Source organism: Vombatus ursinus, unplaced genomic scaffold, assembly GCF_900497805.2.
Source record: "Vombatus ursinus unplaced genomic scaffold, bare-nosed wombat genome assembly UNPS02005459.1, whole genome shotgun sequence".
Classification (NCBI taxonomy): Eukaryota; Metazoa; Chordata; class Mammalia; order Diprotodontia; family Vombatidae; genus Vombatus; species Vombatus ursinus.
This window is the reverse complement of record NW_020945237.1, coordinates 8,807,745-8,820,344: the sequence shown is the minus strand read 5'-3', so window position 1 is coordinate 8,820,344 and position 12,600 is coordinate 8,807,745. Positions and strand designations below refer to the sequence as shown.

At 42.0% G+C, this 12,600-nt stretch overlaps 1 protein-coding gene across 1 annotated transcript; it reads right to left on the bottom strand.

Moving 5' to 3' along the window:
• Positions 1–239: 239 nt before the first annotated feature.
• VIM (vimentin) lies at positions 240–11,794 on the bottom strand. Its single transcript, XM_027847851.1, has 9 exons — positions 11,097–11,794; positions 10,337–10,397; positions 4,765–4,860; positions 4,514–4,675; positions 3,552–3,677; positions 2,632–2,852; positions 2,329–2,372; positions 1,822–1,907; positions 240–603 (listed from the first exon to the last, which is right to left on the bottom strand). The coding sequence occupies exons 1-9, from the start codon at positions 11,660–11,662 to the stop codon at positions 562–564; spliced, it is 1,404 nt and encodes a 467-aa protein (XP_027703652.1). The 5' UTR covers positions 11,663–11,794; the 3' UTR covers positions 240–561.
• Positions 11,795–12,600: the final 806 nt, after the last annotated feature.

Genomic DNA, 12,600 nt, shown 5'->3' with positions numbered 1-12,600 from the left:
CAAATACCAGACTTTGATTCAGTGCCCAACTTTTAGCTGCTCTGAGGATGAGGAAAAGGATGGAGAAATGGAAATGTTAAGGCCTTCCGTAGTTTGCAAATATACTCTTAAACTAAAGAAACCATCAGGAAAACAGTTACCAAGACAAGGATTAGAGAATCATGGCAAGGTTCTCATCTGAAATGACACATTTTAAGTGATGGCTTATTTTTTCAAATGAAACACATGAGCAGAAACAATATTTTCCAAAGATTTATTGAAGCAGTAATAGGTTGGTCAGACACTGGCTGGAAATAAAAAGCAGTTTTATGGTATTCAAAAACACTTCTTAAAAAAGTATGATAACACAAGATATCATTGTAAACTAGATTTCGTTGTAAACTTTCTAAATCTTTTACGAGGGTCAGTTCATAAGAACTAAAGCCTATTTCATTATAGCTATCCAAATCTATCTTGCGCTCTTGGAAAACTGCAGAAAGGCACTTAAAAGCTGTTTCTTTAACATATGGAATTCTCTTTTCTTCTTGCTGGGAAGATTCTACTGCAGTCAGCTCACACTTTTCATTCCAGATCATCATGGTGTTGAGAAGTTTCATTGATGACCTGTTGGGTTTTTTAAAAATGAAGAGAGTTAAAAATTCAAAATATACAATTTAGACTTAGCACTAGAATCTCAAACCTCAAATTCCCCTGTAATAAAATGGGCTTTGATGTTCATAATCCTTTCCCCTCCAACACACTTGGGAAAGAAAGAGGATGGTATTAAAGAAAAGAGAGTTGAGCAGGAAGGTGAAAGTTCCATTTTGAAAAGAACCTTTGTGTTGGTCCACGAACGGTACAGATAATGTTATCACTTCTAAAATGCATTTTCAGGAGGGATTCCTCCTGTTACTAGATGTACTTCCAGTCTGGTTGTGTGCAGCAGACTCTGTAAATGGGAATGAAATACTTTTTGACCTATATACATATGCTTTTCATGGAGTGTTAAACACTTACACAGGCAAGAATATAGATGGATATTTTTATGGTGGTTCTGACAGATGCTCATCAGTAGCTCAAAAGCACACAGGAAAATATGTAAATTGGACACTTTGGTGTTCTTGTTTACCTTCCCTTTCTCCAAATACAACTCGACCATCAAACACACGTGTTTGTGGACAGTTCACTTCACTTGTAGATTGCCTCCAATTCCCTGATCATAATTCGGCAAACTGCAAGGTGTCAAGAGACTGGCTGACAGCAAGTCCTGGCACCACAGGGTAGGTGCAGGGAGGAGCTGATTTGCTCTATTCCAGCTGTGTCATTAACCGCATTTTGCCAGTAGAAAACAGAATATGGCTCCCTAATCCACCTTTTTTCATGCCTCAGCTTCTGCAGTAGATTTTCACAAATTCAATACAAGTGGTAGAAGTCAAGATCACTCCTTCAAAGCCTTCAGCTACTCTTAATTTCTTTTCATCAGTTATGGCTGGTTGAAGATTCCAATTTTAAAAGGTTATAATTTAACAACTGAGATTACACATGGAGACAAGATGGATCGAGGTCAAGGGCCCCCTGAGGCATCCTAACCTGTCTCACTTATTTCCATTTCTAATTAGCCATCTTGGCAAATGCAGATTAACTGCACTACAGGAAGAGGTTCATCACACTTTCACCTCCAGGTACCACCTAATGAGTTGGATGAGTGTTGGTTTTGGATTCTAGTCACTCTTTAGAATTTGACTGTCTAAATGCATACCTTGGGTAAACCTTGGGTAAAGCATGACTTGCTATTGGTTTCTCCCTTAGATCACCCATTCTCTTAATTCGGGAGATACCAACCTGTCCATCTCTAGTTTCAACCGTCTTGATCAGGAGTGTTCTCTTTGAATGGGTGTCAACCATTGGGTGTGATTCAAGGTTAGTTTCTAAGGAAAGATCACACATAAGAGAGAGAATGAAATTCAAATGCAACATAGGAATTTTAATTGAAGAGTTATGAAACTTATTTTCTTTATAGCTGTTCAGTATAATGATTTACCACTAAGAAGTCTAAAAGCTTGAACTGTCCTGTAAGAGCCTTTCACTGATTTTTAAAATCTCCATGTTCAAATGATGAAGGCATTAAGAGGGTAATTACATGGTTTGGGATTGAGCAGCTCCCATTTAGGTGTCTGATGAACATGAAACCAGAAAACAAATAGTCCTAGACTCTGGACATTTAGTAGAATTTTCCCTGCTGAGTCATTATCAGATCCATTCTAACAAAGGATGCCCTTTCCCAGAAAACAAAATGGCCCAATGGTTACGAGTTGCTGACCTCTTTACAAATGAAAAGCAAATACTTACCCCTCAGATTCAGGGAAGAGAAATTGGGAAGAGGCAGAGCAATTCTGTAAGAAAATAAAGCGGGAGTCACGTTACAGCAACCTTGACAACAGGGAACAGCTATATATGAACAGAAGCTTTAGGGAAAACCATACCTGTAGGAGGCGATCACATTACAAAAGGGCCTCCCTTTCCAAAAGCTTACAAAGGATTCCTTTAAATCACCTCTTTGTTGTGTGTGGTTGCAATTTCCCCACCCCAGAAACACCCTCATTGTTCTAAACCGGGGAAGTCCATCCATGCACACAGATTCACATTTTCTACCTGCTCTCTTCTCCCTCCAGTAGTTTCCTGTAGGTGGCAATCTCAATATCAAGAGCCATCTTGACATTCAGCAGGTCCTGATATTCTCGCAGGTGACGAGCCATCTCTTCCTTCATGTTCTGGATTTCATCCTGCAGGCGGCCAATAGTGTCTTGGTAGTTAGCAGCTTCAACAGCAAAGTTCTCCTCCATTTCACGCATCTGGCGTTCCAGGGATTCATTCTGCAAGAAGGGACAGAAGACTTTAATATTAATTCACAGAGATGCACTAGGATTCCCATTTGATAGCTTTTTGGCTTGATCATAATAGTCTCTTCACATTGCAGAAGGCTATCTAGTTATTTTCAAGCACAAACATAGATTTTCAAACAACTTCAGAGACTATGATAAAATACCTTTCTCAGAATATTCTTTTTATTTGGGGGAGGGACAGGGGAAGGAGGTTAAGTACAAAGTCCCTTCTTGTTAGGAAAGATCAATCTAAGATACAGGATCATGGATTTCTGGTCCAGGATTAACTTGAATTTATTCTGACATCACATATTTTAGATTAAAAATTTTTATATCTCTTCATTCTAAATTCCATTCCTTCATTATTCTTTCTCTACTGTAAATAACTATCAGATTTACCATTAGATGCATTAGGAATAGATGGGAAAACTGAAATCTGCTCCCCCCATCATGGCTCAGGTTACTCTTACTCTTACAGTCAAGTTAACTTTATATAGGATACCTACATTATGTCAACAGAACAGAAAGGCTACTATTCAACAAAGGGACTTACCTTTCAGAAAATGGTAATGGGAGATATTGAATATAAATGGAGAACATTCCTTTGAGAAATTGTCAAATTTAAGATAAAAAATGGAAGCCAAGGCCAAATGCAACGTCCCCCCCGCTTTAAAAATACGTTGTACTCACAGTTCCTTTAAGTGCATCCACTTCACAGGTGAGGGACTGCACCTGTCGTCGGTATTCATTAGATTCTTGCTTAGCCTGGCGCAGGGCATCATTGTTCCTATTAGCAGCTTCAGAGAGATCAGCAAACTGTTGAAGAAGAAATTTGAAATTTATTTTGTATAGAGACTTAGACATGTAGACATCATCTCTCCCTGCATGTAAGCTCCTTGAGGGCAAGACCTTGTCACTTTAGCCTTTATATCCTTAACTCCTAATAAGAGTACCAGGTTTAGAGTGGGTCTTTCATTAATGCTTATTGATTACTTCCTAGTTAAATAACATTCAAGCATTCTGCCTCTCTGCATAATTCAGTTCCATTTCTGTATGTTTAAAGATATCAGGCTGTCTGGTTTTGTACAACTTGACTTTGATATAGGGCCAATGAATCTTTTTCTTAAGCTACTGAAGCCCGTGGGTGTCACGGTGTCATGATGTTTTCTATCTGGAGGACTGAAAAGCCTTTAACAGGAAAATGCAAAAACTCAGTACAGTACAAACAACAAATATAAATTTTTATACTTAAATGGGGAAGACAGCCCTTTAAAAATGAGGTTAATATCATGCAAGTCAGAGGAAGAAGAGGCAGAGATATTGACTAACAATTTTAGTTCAGTATTATCAGATCACCTGTCTCAAATAAATAAAATATCTTCAGTATGTATGTTTTGGGGAGGTCCATTTCAATAGAGGGCCAGGATGAGTTACTGAAAAATAATGGGAATCTGACCAAAAATAAACCAAATAAAAAAGACCAAAAATAAACTTCTTTCTGGAAAATGGATGTTGGGGATCAAAGAACTAGTCCTACCCATGACTAAACATCACTACAGGAACTGAGGAGAAGGAGCAGCAGCAGGTATCTAAGTTTTCTCAAAGCACAATTACTTTCCTTGGTAACTAACCACATTGGTTCATGCTCTTACTTTGGACTTGTACCATTCCTCAGCCTCCTGAAGGTTCTTGGCAGCCACGCTTTCGTACTGCTGACGGACATCACGCAGGGCTGCAGTGAGGTCGGGCTTGGCAACATCCACATCGATCTGAACGTGTTGTTCTTGAATCTGGGCCTGCAGTTCTTGGATTTCCTGGAAAAAAGAGTGAATGAATAAATCAACCATCTCACAGATGCCATCACTATACTCTACGTCCAATCATGTCAGAGGACTCCATTTACCTCATCATGAAGTTTCTTCAAGAAAGCAATCTCTTCTTGCAGGGATTCAACTTTACGCTCCAGGTCTAGACGTGCTAAGGAAGCGTTGTCAACATCCTGAATAAAAAAGAAAAAAAGTTTTGGCAATTATATTGTTATTTCAATTAATAGATTTGAGAGGCCTTCCTTTAACACTAACCTTGGGAATGATCCCATGTCCTACATAATCTTATAGCTTTAACTATTTTATATCGAGATTTTTGGATGAGATTCATTGGAGACCTACTTTATTCTCTACAAGAAAGTGCTAGACTGAGTTTTTTTATAGTCTGTTAAATAAGTCTGTTATTATACTATCATTATATTTATATATTGTTATATATAATATATGTCACATATAATATTATATTATATTATAAATAATATAGTCTGTTAAATAAATAACACAGGTATGGAGCAGCTAGGTTTGTAGGGGATAGAATATAGGGCCTGAAGTCAGGAAGACCTGAGTTTAACTGCAGCCTCAGCTACTTACCACCTATATGACCCTAAGCAAGTCATTTCACCTACACTTGTCTCAGTTTCCTCAACTACAAAATGGTCTTAGTAATAGCACCTGCCTCCCAGGGTTGTTGTGAGGATCAACTGAAATAATGTTTGTAAAGTTGATAGTATAGTGCCTGACACATAATAGGTTCTATATAAATGTCAGCTTTTGTCATTATTATGTATTATTAAGAATGCTTTTGTTGTTTCAATCAACACTTTACTTCAACAGATGCTCCAGGACAGTTTTGAGAAGCAGTTATAAATGCTCACTGGCAAATCAGGCTTTTAGCGTAAAAACTGATCCAACTCATCACAAACATCTGGGAACATCACCTAAAAGAACTGAATTTCAAAGGTGAGACCTCTTCCCAGTTCTGTGACACAGAATGGGAGAAGACCTGGATTCATATCCCAGCTCAGACAATCACTTGCTATGGGAACTTGGAAAAGTCAATTCACCCACACAAGCCTCAGTTTCCTCATATGGAAGCTGAGGATAATTGTATTGGCATTATCTGCGTCTTTGGTTTGTTATATGGGAAAAGTGCTCTGTATACCTTCAAGTCTTCCACAAATGTGAGCTATCTTTGATTACAGAAGTGGTAACAGAAGCTCTTCGTGGACAAATAGTCTTTGAGATTAATCTAATTACACTAATCTGTTCATTTAAGGGACATGTTGGACATCAAAATCTATTGTTTGTTTCCCTGGATTATAATTTTTTTATTCTTTTTAAAAAAATGGATTATAATTTTTTAATATACCACTTTACTCCTACATCTTAAAACACCTAGTTTTCTTCAGAACTTGTCTCAAGTGTCATGTTCTGTGTGAAGCCTTTTCTAAATCCTCTCCCCCTGCCCCCTAGGTAAACAATTATTTTGTTTACTTATTACATATAAACTTATATGTAGGCAGGTCTCCCCTGACAGAATGTTAGAGTTGTTAAGGGTTGTGTTTATATCACTTCTCTATTTATACTGCCAACACCTAGCGCTGTGCCTGACACACTATAGGTGATTAATAAATGCTTATTGATTGACCTATCTAGTCAAGTTGCTTAAATCTCCCTTGTCCTCTCATTTGTAAAATTTCGATTATTTGCCTAAACTATCTTAAAGACTCCCTTCCAGATTTAAAATACACTGACTACTGAATAAGCCTGTAAATCTTCTGATGCCTCATATTGTACTTTCAACTGGATACACATGAACTCAAGTGAAAACCTAAAATCCTTCACTGAAAATGCACATCTGAGCGGACCACCACCAACTCCAGATGAAGAAGATTTTCAGAAATAATGAAAATGGACAGGATTTCAAAAGTGTTCAACAACCCTGTGATAAATACCTCAAAACGATGTCAGTTATAAAGCTGTGTGGAGAAACGAATACATTCTGTGGAATGTCAGCCCTTCCCAAAGTTATGAACTTGTGATAGTAATGCACAAAATAGTTACAAGAACCCCTAAGGCTGGACAAAAACCAAATGGTCCCAGGCAGCTGCTCTACCACTATCTATTCCATTGAAGTAACATTTATATTCAGTTTAAAAATCTTTGAGGAACTTTTTTTTTTCAACACCAGAGAGCTTTTAAGATCAAATTTCATATGATAATGGTAAATTTAACAAAGTACCACAGATGAGCAATGATTAGATCCATTTACTTTTCAAGCTTACAATATAAGAATAATAATAATAGCTAGTAGTTATATAGCACTTTAAGGTATGCAAAGTACTTTTCAAGTGCCTCATTTTATCCTACCAACTTGGGAGATAGGTACTATTATTATCCCCTTTTTACAGAGAAGGAAACTGAGGCAAGCAGAGATGAAGTAACACACCATACATGGCTAGATTTGAATTCAGGTCTTCCTGACTTCCCAAGATCTTTTTGTTGTTTTTTGGGGGGGCAGCTATTGAACCCTAAAGTTTCATGACTAAATAAAACAAAACTACATGCCCTACCCCAAATCTTTTGAAAATACATTTTTAGATACCACTTTCTTTCCAAGGATTTAAGAGCCTTGTTTGGTATAAGAGTACTCTAGCCCTGGATACATAGTGTCGTTGCCAAGAAAAGGGCAAGGGAGGAAAAATTAAACACCTCTGATTCACCTTTGTTCTGCTTCTCTTATTTGGCCTCTGAGCTGCATCTGCCAGTCTTGAGCACCTTAAGGGTGTGTGCATCCTTTTCCTTCCACAGGTTCAAGTCAATTACTAGAACTTGTTTTGAAATGACTGTTTAAAATGAACCTCATTCTTACTCTTAAAAAGAAATGTGTATGTAGAGATCTTCCTGTTGCCTGGTGAAGCCTTACCTTCATTTATCTCAATATACAATAGATGTAATAATTCCATTTGTAAATATTCACATTTCCTAATTAGAACGTATGACCTTTGCAGGTAGACGGGTTATTTCTTCCCCTTCAGAAATGTCTGTATTTTATCCTTTAAGAAATATTTGGTGTATAGTTTCTACTCTACAAAATTCAGAGACACTTGTAACACTCTCATTGGAAAAAAATCAACTGAGTAACTGCTAAGTTAAAAAAGATCCAATTTTGAGTGAAAAAAAAATGACTTGCTTTTTGTTCAGCTCTGAGAATAGTTACGACAAACAGTTCTGACTCCCTCAAAGAAAAGTACCACGTCACTCTACAAGACTGAAAAGAACATATTAAGTTCATTTAAGTCCTGAGGCTGAAAATGTCCTCTGTATTACTACTGATATGATATTACTCTAAAGCATCATTGGTTAATGGGGTGCTCACATGATTTCTATTTTAAAAACGCTTTTTCAGATCTGAGAGCTTTTCTTAGAGTGTTTAGATCCTTTCAGTAAACCTATGACATCCAGAAGGCAGGCATTAGCTCCATTTTAAAAATGGGGAAATGGAAGAAGAGGCAAAATGACTTGTCAAGTCATGCTGCTACTTACTAAGTGGCAATAGTACCAGAACAGACCTTCTGAATTCCAGCTTAGCACATTCTTTACTGTACTGCTTCTCTGGCGGTGAATATCCTGATGAATGTACCAATGAAGACTTAAAGGCTAGGTATAATTAAATTTGTCACTGAACATTTACTATCACTTATTTAGTGACAGGACAAGTGTACAGGCCAAATGCCACTCATCCTTCAAAAATGAGTTAATAAAGACAACAACCCATTTTTCTACAACATATCTTCCTATCTTTTGTAATTTGGCAAATCCACTTTGGTTTCTGAATATGCTCATAACATGGTGGATGAACATCTTTACCCTGAAATTGTGACTTACAAATTAAAAAAAAAACAACACTAAAATATCACTGGAAGGTGATACTGACAAACTCAAATGAATGGAAATGTGATCACATCATTCAAGATCATTCCTTTCCTACCAATCCTTCAAAATGGAATTGCATTACTCTATCCTCTCTTCATCCATTTCTATGATCCATTTTGTGATATAAGGGATCTTGTAGGTCATTTAGTCCATTCCCCTCACTTTCCAGCTAAGGAAATTGAGACAGAGGGAGCTTAAGTCACTTGCCCTAGATCACACAGGTAGGAAACTATAGAGGCAGGATTTGAATTTGAGTTCTCTATTTTCAGATCTTTCACGCTTCTCCCTACCCTACACTTCACAGTTTATCCTGTTGTAAGTATATGTTTGTATGTGTTTATGTATGTACACATGTATGTATATATCTTGGATCTAAATGTCCCAAACATCTCCACCCAGAAGAGGCTAGAATAAATCTTAATCTAATAGTGAGCTTAATGTATGCTCTAAAAAGTACTTATATTCACTTGAAGTTTAAACTAGGTAACCATTCTGCACTTTGTTTTCCTTTTTTTGGGGGGGCGAAGGCAATGGGGTTCAGTGACTTGCCCAAGGTCACACAATACTAGTAAGTGTGAAGCTGGATTTAAACTCAGGTCCTCCTGACTCCAGGGCTGGTTTTCTATCCATTGTGCCACCTAGCTGCTCCCTCATTTTCAATTCTCTTAACACAGCCTCAGATTTCTCAAAGTTCTGGAGCATATCATATCTATTTTGAAAATGTCACTTGAAACCGAAGTTTAGCTTTATAAGGGCTCTGTCTTCCCCTCATCTATGAGAGCACCTTTTTAAAGAAAAACTTTCTGAAAAAGGACATTGCAAACGAAAGAAAAAAAAGGAACGGAGGTCCTTTCAAGACCAGCTCTGACTAACGTTCCTTTAAAAGTTCTAATGTCATATCTAATGTCCTGCTCAGGTTTAAGGATAACTTTCTGTTATAAAATACTTGTCTCCAATTAAAACTGCGCTTGTATGACTACATATTCTGGAAGAATGCAGCCTGTTGCAAGCTCCCCTGTGAACACAAAGACTTCTATTCTTTCTGTCTACGGGGACCCCACTTGTCAGAATGCTTCTATCTACATTCCATAGTGAATCCCATAGAAACCACTAATACTCTATAGCCAGCAGGACAGATGGCTCCTTTTCACCCTTATAAGATAAAAAAAAAAGAGTTGTGTATGGGAGCCCTTTTGTTTTACCCCCCCTTCTAGTTTACTCTACAATGGGACTCCTCCTCCTCTCTACCACCCCCTTCCACTTAGTTTCTGCCTTGATTCTATTTATTCACAGCAAGTTCTTCTTAAAACAACATTTTCCCCTTTGAACCACTGTTATGTTGCACTTCTTTTGTCCAGGATACAATACAAAGATGTCAAACTTCTTTGACTTCTGCAAATCGCAATCCCACTCAAATTGGGGCTGCTCAAATCTGAGTCTGAGAAAGCGTGGGAAAAACGAAGACTGTCCCGTTCTTTGAAAACTTGAAACAAAGTTAAAAGCTAAGGAGGATTCTATTACTATCCTTTGTATTCTCTGGTGACACTCAGGCAAATCCCCCAGTTCCTGGGGAGCTCGGATTTGGCACCTGGCCACCGCTAGAGGGCTGCGCCAACAGACTGGAAGCTGTTCGAAGCAGAGTTTGGGTTAAGGACCAACTTTTAGAACTGCGTGTGGAAGGGACAAAGGTGGCGGAGAAGGAGGGCTACAAACCTGTCTGAAAGACTGCAAGGTGCTCTCAGCTTCCTCTCTCTGCATCATCTCCTCTTGCAACCTGAAACAGCGACACATCAACCAAGGAGGAAGTGGGAAACCGCCAGCAAGGCTGGACGAGCAGCCACACCCAACCACCAAACGCCCCCCCCCCCGCCAGGGGGGAAGAACCAATTCTCTGGAGATAGACAGCTAACTTGGGCTCTTTCTAATCGGCTCCTTTGAGGGAGTGGGGGCTGCAGGACCTCGGGGACCAACTGAAGTGGGACTTGGAGGGGCGAGTAGCTAAAGGAGTGTGCCCCAGCCTGTGGCGTCATTGCTCTTTGTCTCGCCTCCCTCCCCCAAGCCATCCCTTTCTTTCTTTCCGAGGCTCTCCAGGAAGGAGGCAAGGAAACTTGGGGAAAAGTTAGTGAAACTCTTTCCCGCCTCCAACAATGGGCCAGCTAATAAATGAGAGACAATCGTGAGCAACTTTTTAAAACCAGTGCAAGGGCAGAATAGAGTGGGATTCGTGGCGAGCTGCAAGAGATGAAGGGCGGGGCGACCTCAAAACAGATGCCAAACCGCACAGTCCCCTACTTCTCCTTCTTCCCCAGCCCGAGCGCCCTCTCCTCCACCACGCCCAGGGGCCTAAGGGCGTGGCAGCTCTGGCCAGACCCGCGATGGAGCGCCCCAGTCTTCAGCCCTCCTCCTCCCCAGCTAGGTGAAACAGACAATGGATAACTGCAAGGCGATCCCAGCGAACTAGCGCTGCTCTTACTTCTCGCGGAGCCGCATGATGTCCTCGGCCAGGTTGTCGCGTTCCACCTCCACCCGGGCTTTGTCGTTGGTGAGCTGGTCCACCTGCCGGCGCAGCTCCCGCATCTCCTCCTCGTACAGGTCCCCCAGGCGCGACTTGCCCTGCCCTTTGAGCTGCTCCAGCTCGGCCAGCAAGATCTTGTTCTGCTGCTCCAGAAAACGCACCTTGTCGATGTAGTTGGCGAAGCGGTCATTCAGCTCCTGCAGCTCCACCTTCTCGTTGGTGCGGGTGTTCCTGAACTCGGTGTTGATGGCGTCGGCCAGGGAGAAGTCCACCGAGTCCTGGAGCAGCCTCACCCCGGGGATCGGGGCGCTGCTCCTCAGGCGCACCGCCGACGAGCGCGTGGCATACACGCCGCCCGGGGAAGAGGAGTAGACGCTGCGGGTGGTGCTCGGGCGGATGGCGCTGCCCAGGCTGTAGCGGGTGGTCGAGGTCACGTAGCTGCGGCTGGAGCTGGGCCGCCCGCCCGTGCTGCTGCCACCGAACATCCTGCGGTAGGAGGATGAGGATGCCGACCGGGTAGTCATGGCTGGAGGGCTGCTGGAGCTAGTGAGCAGTGCCTGCTGCGTGGAGCGCGACCGGAGAAGAGAGGGGCGGTGGTGGCGGTGCTGGCTGCGGCTAAGGCGAAAAAGCCCTGGGCGACTGGAGCAGCAGAGAGCGGGACCCCGCTTCGTTGGCGATTCTTATATCGGCGGAGGGGGCCCCTGCAGCTGGCCAATCCCCGGCCACTCGCCAGCCAATGGGGACCCAGAGAGAAAGGACAGAGTAGGGAGGGAACGGGGAGGGGGCGTGGAGGGGTGGGGCGAGGGTGGGCGGGGGTGCCGCCCTTAGCCCTCCCCCGTCTCCCTCAAACTGGGCGGAGAGCCCGATACCGTTATTTCTGGGGCTGGGCTCGGAATCCTGCAAGAGGGGGTGATTCCCACCTTGGGGCTCATGGAAGAAGTGGGCGAAAGCTTTAGAGGAAGTTGGGGGACCCATTAAGAACTCGAGATTGGAAAAGGAGGAGAGAGGTCTCCTAGACTCTTCCAAAGGGGCGTAGTAGGAGGAGGTGGGAGGGGCACCTTGGTTTTCAGCCAAAAGGGCGAAAGGGAGGCCTGAGGAGCCAAAAGGACTCTGCCAGGAAGGACCAGAGTGAAGAAAGACCCTGGCCCAGTGGGAGGAGAGGCGGGGGGAGAGCGATTTCTCGGCCATAAGGGAAAGAGGCAGCGAGAAAGAAAGAGAGCCTGAGATTTGGGAGGAGGGCAGAAGAGGCGTGCACTTCAGAAAATGAAGTTTTTGAGGCATTGTTACTTCCCTTTTGTGCCTAGCGGAAGAGGAGGGATGGGCTGGGTTCTGCGAATTCATTTATCCTGCTGGGCAGTCCGCTGTGTCTAGGGACCCTGCGGGTTTTGTCCGGAATCGGACGGTCTGGAGTCCTAGGGAGGGGAGGCAGTAGAGGAGGATAGAAGGAATGGGGGGGGGGGGG

Coding starts and splice junctions, on each gene's coding strand:
- VIM (XM_027847851.1), bottom strand. CDS start 11,662: ATGACTACCCGGTCGGCATCCTCATCCTCCTACCGCAGGATGTTCGGT. Junction 10,398..11,096: donor ATCATGCGGCTCCGCGAGAA/GTAAGAGCAGCG, acceptor TCGCTGTTTCAG/GTTGCAAGAGGAGATGATGC. Junction 2,373..2,631: donor CTGGAGGGAGAAGAGAGCAG/GTAGAAAATGTG, acceptor ATTTTCTTACAG/AATTGCTCTGCCTCTTCCCA.